This window comes from Physeter macrocephalus, chromosome 5, assembly GCF_002837175.3.
Source record: "Physeter macrocephalus isolate SW-GA chromosome 5, ASM283717v5, whole genome shotgun sequence".
NCBI classification, from domain to species: Eukaryota; Metazoa; Chordata; class Mammalia; order Artiodactyla; family Physeteridae; genus Physeter; species Physeter macrocephalus.
In genome coordinates this window covers 18,282,127-18,291,463 of record NC_041218.1, presented here as the reverse complement: position 1 = coordinate 18,291,463, position 9,337 = coordinate 18,282,127, and the positions used below count along the sequence as shown (strand labels likewise).

The window sequence follows — 9,337 nt, the reverse complement described above, 5'->3', positions numbered from 1 at the left end:
ACAAGTAATTTTTTTTTTTTTTTTTTTTGTGGTACGCGGGCCTCCCTCTGTTGCGGCCTCGCCCGTTGCAGGGCACAGGCTCTGGACGCGCAGGCTCAGCGGCCATGGCTCACGGGCCCAGCCGCTCCGCGGCATGTGGGATACTCCCAGACCGGGGCGCGAACCCGATTCCCCTGCATCGGCAGGCGGACACGCAACCACTGCGCCACCAGGGAAGCCCCAAGCATCACACTTCTGAACAACCAATGGGTCAAAGAAGAGATCAAAAGGGAAATCAAAAAATATCTTAAGACAACTTAAAATGGAAACAAAACATACCAAAACTAATGGGATGCAGCAAAAGCAGTCCTAAGAGGAAAGTTTATAGCAATAAATGCCTACATTAAGAAAAAAGAAAGATCTCAAATAAACAACCTAACTTTATTCCTCAAGGAAGTAGAAAATGAAGAACAACGTCCAAAGTTAGAAGGAGAAAGGAAAAAACAATGATCAAAGCAGAAATAAATGAAATGAAAAACAATAGAAAAAAATCAGCAAAACTAGAGCTGGTTTTTTAAGATAAACAAACCCTTAGCTAAACTCAGAAAAAAGGAGAGAAGACTCAAATAAAATTAGAAATGATACAAAAGAAATACAAAGTACCATAAAACACTAATATGAACAATTACACACCAACAAATTGGATAACCTAGAAGAAATGGATAAATTACTAGAAACACACAACTTACCAAGACTGAATCATGAAGAAATAGAAAATCTGTACAGACCAATAAGTAGTGAGGAGACTGAAACAGTAATCAAAACTTTCCAATGAAGAAAAGACTAGGAACAGGTGGTTTCACCAGTGAATTCTATCAAACATCTAAAGAAGAATTAGCATCAACCCTTCCCAAACTATTCCAAAAAACTGAAGAGAAGGAAACACTCCCAAACTCATTTTACAAGGCCAGCATAAACCCTGATACCAAAGCCAGATAAGGACACTACAAGAAAAGAAAACTACAGGCCAATATCCTTCATGGATATAGATGTAAAAATTCTCAACAAAATACTATCAAACTGAATTCAACAGCACATTAAAAGGGTCATACACCATGATCAAGCAGGATTTTATCCCTGGATGCAAGAATGGTCAATATACACAAGTCAAAAAATATGATACATCACATTAATAAAATGAAAGACAAAAATCATATGATCATCTCAATAGATGCAGAAAGAGTATTTGACAAAATTCAACATACTTTCATGATAAAAAATCTACATTATCCATTTTATTGGCTCATAATAATATTTTTAAAAATAGTATGACATTTGCTCTTCTTATTTTGTAGAAAAGCACAAAGAAGTTAACAAAATAGTGTATCCCATCCCTGGTATCCCACATTGAACTGTTTGCAAAATTAAAAGAAACACATCTATGAGATTAGAAAATTCAAGCTATAAAAGTTACAAAATAAATAACGAAAGTTGAAAGCCACCCTTCCTTTCCTAGTTTCTCTTCCCAAGGCTAAATACCTCTATTAGTTTCTTGTGAATTCTTCAAAACATGCAAAATTACTACATATACTTATTTCTATTGTTCTATCTCTCTTTTGTTTGTTAGTTTTTAACACAAAAAAAGATCACATTATACACAGTTATTTACTTGGTTTTTTTTCACTTTATATTGGTGATCATTTTTTAACTGTAAGGTAGATACATCTTTCTCTAACAGCTACATAAAAAAATTACTTGTGAGGGCTTCCCTGGTGGCGCAGTGGTTGAGAGTCCGCCTGCCGATGCAGGGGATACGGGTTCGTGCCCCAGTCCGAGAGGATCCCACATGCCGCGGAGCGGCTGGGCCCGTGAGCCATGGCTGCTGAGCCTGCGCGTCCGGAGCCTGTGCTCCGCAACGGGAGAGGCCACAGCAGCGAGAGGCCCGCGTACCACAAAAAAAAAAAAAAAAAAAAAATTACTTGTTAGGATGTGCCACAGTTCTCTAAGATGGATATTTTAGGTGTGTTTCTAGGGTTTTGTTTGTTTGTTTGTTGTGATTTTACTATTACCAAAAGAAGAACATCTTTGTACTTACCTTAATGAGTCTTGCCCAGCATATCTATAGAAAAATCCTTTTTTTTTTTTTTTTTTTTTTTTAATTTGGCCGTGCCGCACGGCTTGCAGGATCTTAGTTCCCCAACCAGGCTTGCAGGATCTTAGTTCCCCAACCAGGGATTGAACCCCACCCTCAGCAGTGAAAGCACAGAGTCCTAACCACTGGAACACTGGGGTATTCCCTACAGAGAAATTCTTATGCATTAGGGACTGGGTTAAACAATATATATGTTTTACATGTTCACAGAAAAGTTGCACCAAATAACATTCCAACAAAAGTGTTTGAGAGTGCTTGTTTCCCAATATTCCCCAAGCATAGGTTATCAAACTTTTTAGTTGTTGCCAAACAAATTATAATTGGTATCATGAAAAAAAAACCAACACCACAATGGCCCAGTTGGTGTCCTTGATGTGACCTATTAGCTCAGCATGGGGGAGAATCCTCCCTTAACTCCACGCCCCACCCCGAAACTCCTTGAGAGAAAGAGAGACTGGAGGAGCCTTGAGCCCCCTGGAGGTCAACAACATGGAAGGCAAGAATATCAACAACATGGAAGCCAAGAATATCAGCAATTTGACCTGAGTGTGTGTTCATGTGCCTTTTGAGGCAGAGCTTCTTTGGACCCAGTGCTTATGGGTGGCATTACCTGGACCCCCAAGAAGATGCAGAGATACCATGGTGGGATATCCAGGATGCTATAAGCCAGGTGGCTACTGCTGAGACCCCTAGGCTGGCCATCCTTCTTCCTGCCTTGGCCACCTTCATGGGATTTGAGTACACCGTCACTCCTCTGCTGAGAACAAGAGAAGAACACATTTGAGCATTTCAAGAGGAATCAAGTGGACTTTTGATGCCGAAACCTCGGCCTCTGTGAACCGGTACTGAATCAAATCTCAGAGACAGAGTTTGGGGTGAATTAGAAAAGAATAACTTTATTATTTTGCTAGGCAAAGGGGGACACAGTGGTCTCCTGCCCTCAAAAACTGTGTGTCCCAACCTGGGAGGATTTGGTGAGGAGTTTTATAGCAACAGTTCAAAGGTGGATTTGCTGATAAGATTAGGGTGTGTGCAGGGCCTGCACTCCTTTAATCTGATCTCAGGTAATCTGATGAGTTTCTGTGGTTCTTTTAATCTGGCCTCAGGTGGTCTTCTTGAAGAGCTTCTCTGGTTCCTTTAATCTGGAATGAAGAATGCTGACATCTTCCATTTATTGGGGGTTTTAGTTCTATAAAGAGCTCAAAAGATATAGTTATGTGTATCCCTTGAGGCTGAACCAGGACCCTGTGCCAAGGCTGCACTATGGTTTCTTGGCTGCTCCTCCCTTGTCTCTGCATCCCCCTCCCTTCCCTAATTAGTAACTGTTTGAATCTGCCCTTTGGGACTCAGGGAAGGTCATGGAAGCTGGAGTCTGTTCTCTACAAATAAGGAACGGGGAACATGGAAAGGCTTCCGTGCCCAGGAGCCCCCTAGGGTCCTGCTCAGTTTCACTTTCTGGTTTCAACCAGACAGATGGACAGCTTTCCAGAGGCAAGAGCGATGGGATAGAGATAACTGCTGGCCTGCTTGGGATTTCTAGGTCAAAAGACCAGTGATTTTCTATATTACACATCTGCAGCAAGACCTCCACATGCAGTCTGGGGCCAATCAAGAGAGGTGGGTGCCTTGCCTGAAGCCCTGGCAGAGAAGAAACTTTGTGGAGGAGGGAATGGGGGTCAACTCCACGGTCAGGAAATGGGCAGGTAAATGGGGATTCTGGCCCAGAACGGTGTAGCTGCCCTTGCATATGCTCCTACAGGCCAGCCTTGCACCAAAGCCCTCATCACAGCATGTTTATTATAATGGATGGACTGTTTCCTTATCCATCTCTTCTGCTGGGGTGTGAGTTCCTAGAATGCATTCACTGTGCCTTATTCTTTTTGTCCCAGCTTCTAGAACAGTCTGTGTGCTCAGTCTGAACAGTCTGAGTGTATGGATGCATGAATGGATATAACACAAATGTAAATAAGTGCAGGGCATACAGAATGCTCTAGGGTCAAAAGCCAAGTTACATTCCTACCAGTTTAACCCCCGATTAACTTTGAATCATAAACCTTCTCCTCCAACTTATTGGCTATATAGTTTACCAAACTTGGGCAAATTACTAATATTTTTAAGCCTCATTTTTCTGATCTATATAACAGAAATGTCAATAACACCTACTTCATAGTTGAGGCAGTCCTCCTCCTCCACGGGGTAGAGCACTGGCAAATCTGATCCTAATTCCTTCCCAGTACTCGGGGCCCACATCACTGGCGATGGAGAAAATGGCCCAGCACACTGAGCCTCCAGGCAGCCGGAGGAGCCCAGGGCCGTGGTCAGGCTTGCTGATCGTGGGTGGACTGAGCCAGCCACAGCACAGCTCTGAAGAGTCACATTGTTCCTGGGCCTCGGAACAGCGTTTGCTCATTAACCTTCTAGCATTTAGTTTCTGAAACTTAAATGTAAGGATTTTGTCTCTACTCATCTATTTAGCAATGCCTGGAAACAAGCATCCCAAAACTGTTCCAGGAAGCATTCCCTGACTTCACTCCACCCCGGCCTCAGACTAGACGAGGCCTTCCCTCCTCAGAGGCATGTTTACTACAGCCCAGAACACACCTCACTACCATCATATGTCTTCTCGTCCAAAAGGCCATAAAGTTCCAAAACTACTCCATCTCTAGCACAGAGTTAGTGCTCATAGCACTCTCTGTTGAGCTATAAAATAAATGAACACACGTATAAAGTAATGACCGTAAAGAATTTTTCTCACGGATTTTTAAAAATAAATACTTAACTGGTTAGAATTCTTTGGAAACAACCTGCTGATCTTATTCAAACTCCTTAAAAGAAGGCGGCACTGATGCTACTTGGTACTTGGGTCGCACAAGAAAGACGGCTGGCTCTGCCTAAGGAGGTCAAGGCCAAGCCAAAGATGGCCAGGAGGCTGCTGGAGGGAAGGCTGGATCACTTATCGCGAGGTTTTAGTGAAGGTGTGGCACAGTCAGTGAGCACGACAGCGAAAGCGGGAGTACAGGTTGAGGAAAAGAGGAGGGGCAGAAGGAAAGAGGGCTGGCTGATTGGCTGGTTGGTTGATTGATGCTGGGTAGGCTACACAGAGCAGCAGAGCGCCCAGTTTGGAGTGGGGGAGACGTGGTCTGTCATTCCCCTGCTTGGCAGCCATAGGCACCTCACTTCCCCTCTCCCAGCCTCGGTGTCCCCCTCTAACTCTGGGATGGTTGCAAAAATACTGGAAGTCTGTGTGGCTGCCTGTTACGTGCGCCGGTGATTGAGCTCACCGGGCTGGGGCAAGTACAGCTGCCAGCAAACTCACTTCATACCTTCTCCTAGGACCCCTCGGAATTCTCAGAAAGGTGATGGGGAGGGAAACACTGACTGAGGGAAATGTTAGTTTGGGGTCTTTTTTTTTTTCCTATTAAGAGTCAATGACTCAAAGAGTGTTCTCAGCCTGATGACCTCTGAATGTTCTAAGTTCTGTCTAGATATCAACTTGGACCATCTGAAGGTTATGGAGACCACTTCTGTAATCGCTTTAAAACAGTTTTCTGGGAAATTGACCTTGTATGAGGCCCCACATGAAAAAAAAATTAGAACTGAGAGTGGGGAAAAACTTGTCTTCGTTGAGAACAGCTGGTTCTTCGCTTCTGATACGAGTGTGAGACTTCTGTGAAACCCATCAGTCATGGCTGGTAGAAAGCATAGGGCCTGATCAAGATATATCTTTTGTTGTAAACTACTTTACGTCACTTATGCAAAGCACTGAGACAAAAAATAAAATAAGCAGCTACACAGTGTACCTGAGATTCCTGTGTGTCAGAGATGAGTCACTAGCATATTAAAGACACACATAGAAACAAGTGACATCCCAGAGGTATTTTAGAGCAGGGGCTGCTCAGATGGAGGTGGAAGAAGTCCCATCTCAGGGCATATCTGGATGGGGAAGCGCCTTTATCCCAGGAGAATCCCTGGGCGGGAAAATTCTGTGACCCTTAGAGCAGCAGCAGAATGCCTACAAATCCCTTTTTGAAGGAAGAATGAACTCTTGACGAAGCTTCCGTGCCAGTGAGCACTGGTGTGAGAAGGGGGGCCACAAAGTCTTCTGGTTGGAATTGTCTATTAGCTCAACACGAGCTGTAATTTCGCCAAAAGCCTTGCTCAAAAGAGGCGTTGTGCTGAGGCTTGGCATTTTATAGTGCTTTACAGTTTGCAAAGACCTTCCAATGCATCCTCTCATTTGATTCTCACAACCCAGTTTAAGGATGAGGAGACTGAGGCTCAGTGAGGTTACAATGAGACTGAGGCTTGTCCGAGGTCCCCTTGTAAATGGGAGAATGGAACCCCCCTCTTCTGGTGTCGAAGGCAGTTGCTGGCAGGTGCGTCCCTGTGAGTACAGGGACAGCTCGCCAGCTCTCAGGAGCAGACCAGCAGAGCAGCAGGAGACTCTGCTGCAGAGGGGGCAGCAGTGGGAAAGGAGGATTCCTGGGGGAGAAGTGAATCCCTTGGCCCTCTGACTCCATCCATCCCCCATACAGCCTCCCACTCCCCGACGTGCCCCTCTAGCTTTGCTTCCTAACACTTCCATTCAGCTGACTCCAGCCAATGGGATTGTCCATATCCCTCCAAACGTGGCCTCAATTATCCTGCCTCAGTGCCTTTGCTCACCCTGTGCTCCCTACCTGATCCCCACGACCCTGCTTCCCCTAAACCCACCTTCAAAGAGCTCAGTGCCTCCTTTTCCTTCACCTCTTCTGCTTCCCCCACCCGATATGATTGCCCTCCTTGTACTCTCAACACATCTGTCGCTCTGTTATGTTATTCACCATCTCCCTTGTATCAGAAATATTTTTTATACCCTGCTTTCCCCTAGCTAGGCCATAAGCTTTCAAGGTGGGGAAGCTGTCTTCTCCATGTTTATATCCCTAGAAGATTCTAGCAAAGCAATATGCACTTGAAAACCAAAAACATCTCAGAAAATGGCCTCTTAATCTGGGTGCTGAAACTGAGGCTTTGAAGAAAATGACAAGACAGGCCACTGAAAAAAAGTCAGATGTGTCCAGACTCCTCCACTCCCCACTGGCCTCAGGTGAGCCAAAGAGGTGGAAAACATCACAGCCTTCAGAAAATGGAGTCTTCAACTTATTTCTCAAGACTTTTTTTTTTTTTTGGCTTCCATAAGGTAGTGGCAGAAGTGTTAAAAAAAAAAAAAAAAAGGCCCCAAATGGAGTCACTTATGCTAAGCCCCATGTCAGCAAACCAAGACTTAATATCTAACCTAACTGCAGTTTCAGTCTCTCCCAGGAATGTAACCTTTAACCAGTCAGTCTGGAATTATCTGATCAGCACTAGTGAGTTGATCTGCCTGGTAGACACCTGCTTTCAGGAAAGTGACCTCACCTGAAACAATCCACTCTGATAGAATAACTTCCTTGCCCTGCCTCCTTCTGCCTATAAAACTCTTCCATTTTGTACAGCTCCTCAAAGCTCCTTTCTATCTGCTATGATGGGATGCTGCCCGTTTCATGAATCATTGAATAAAGTCAATTAGAGCTTTAAATTTACTCCGTTGAATTTTGTTTTTTAACAGAAGGAATTCTGAGGAGAAGACAGGAGATTTCTCTCAGGTGTCTTCCACAATATTCCAGAAGAGATGGTCAGGGTCTCTTTACCAGAAGGCTGACCAGCAGTGGGCAGGGTCTGACAGCCTGGGTCCAGGCGATAGTTCTGAGGGCCCAGCCTAGGCTCGTGGGTGGCACCTGTCCCACAGACACCATGGCTGCGCTTGGTGGGGGGAGGCTCTTTCTGGCTACGGTGGGCAGAGGGTCCCCACTCAGTCCACCCTGTTGTTTTTACGTGGCCAAAATAGGTTGGAGAGAATGGTGGGACCAGGGTTCAAGGACGAGCTACAGAGGCCTCCAGATGGGTTACTGTCACTTTACTTCTCTGGGCCTCAGTTTCCTCATCTGTAAAATGGGAACAGAGGTGCATGCTTCATTGGCTTGAAGGTAGAAAACAAGTACATAAAGTGCCTGGGGCATACTGGTTAGTCAGTAAATGTTAGTTCTCTCTCTCTCTCTCTCTGCTTCCCTCTCTCTCTTCGTTTTGCTTCAGAAAGGGCTTCTGATAAAAGAAATCATAATGCTGAGAAACCTACAAAACAAACATTTAGATTCAACAGAGTAAAGCAAAGAGGACTTTTCAGCTCTCCCTTCTTCCTTTGTACTTCATTCACAGAGTTTGGCACCTAGGGAGGAATCTTTGCCTCTGTGAGGCTGAGGTCGGGAGGACAGCTCTAATAATCCAAAGTCTTAGCTAGAACACGAGTCAATGTCCTTAGCACTAAAAATGAACCGGCATTAGGACTTCATGCTGGGACCCCCTCCAGGCATCTTTCCTCCTTTCTGCTACCCCACCCCACCCCTTATGTTTCCCTCTCCTCTACTAGCGCTCACCAAGGGCTCGGGGTGCTCACAGCTGGTGACGGCAGAGTTCATGGCCGCTTAGGGTCTTCTCCTGTTGGCTTCCTCTCAGAACAAAAAAGAAGGCGCTCCAGGAGAGGAAGATTAACTTCTCACCGCCTGCCAAAATAATCAGAGAAAGACGAGGATCTGGGCCAGCTCCGGGGAGGGTGGGGCCTCCAAGCCCCACCTGCTGGTCTGCAACAGACTCCCCCTCCAGCCCTTTCCGGTAACACTGCAGGGGACCAAGGTGCCTTCAGTGGCAGGGAATGTTTCACAGTTTGATAAGTATGGGTAATTGCAGAGAAGTTAATGATCCCTCTTGGTACCAAGGAAAAAAATCAGGGTGCAGCCTGTTGGGATGTGGCAGGAGAGCACTTTCCGGAAGCCAGGTTTCCAGGGGCAGGAGACGAGGGGGATGAGGGTGAGGCTCTGGGCTGAACATAGAGGCTTTTCTGTTTTCTAAAGCTGATTTCTAGTGACTGGCTGAGCCGGAATGAAAGCATTGCAAAAGTAGCGCAAGTAGCCTGGCCCCTGAGATGCACTAACGCAGTCATTAGTGAGGGAAAGGTATTACTGCTGACCTGGGAGAGGCCACTAAGGCTCATGGCGGGAGCAAAGGCCTCAGGTGAGAGACGGAGGAAAAAAATGCTTCTAATCCTTGGGTGCTTGTCTCCCTAATACCCAGAAACTTCTAATAACCCCCCTTTCAGAGAGATAAGTCCAGGAAGGCATAGTCTTGCTCTTA

At 45.4% G+C, this 9,337-nt stretch overlaps 1 protein-coding gene across 1 annotated transcript in view; it reads right to left on the bottom strand.

The window, feature by feature from the left end:
• The window catches only part of LOC102982898 (solute carrier family 23 member 1-like), a 46,156-nt gene extending 37,531 nt beyond the window's left edge, over positions 1 to 8,625 (bottom strand). Inside the window, exons 1-2 of the mRNA XM_007111894.2 lie at positions 8,584 to 8,625; positions 2,742 to 2,885 (exon numbers count right to left, since the gene is read on the bottom strand). Coding sequence (XP_007111956.1) covers positions 2,742 to 2,885; positions 8,584 to 8,625 — 186 coding nt within the window. The remainder of the gene's footprint in view (positions 1 to 2,741; positions 2,886 to 8,583) is intronic.
• Between the last annotated feature and the right edge of the window lie 712 nt (positions 8,626 to 9,337).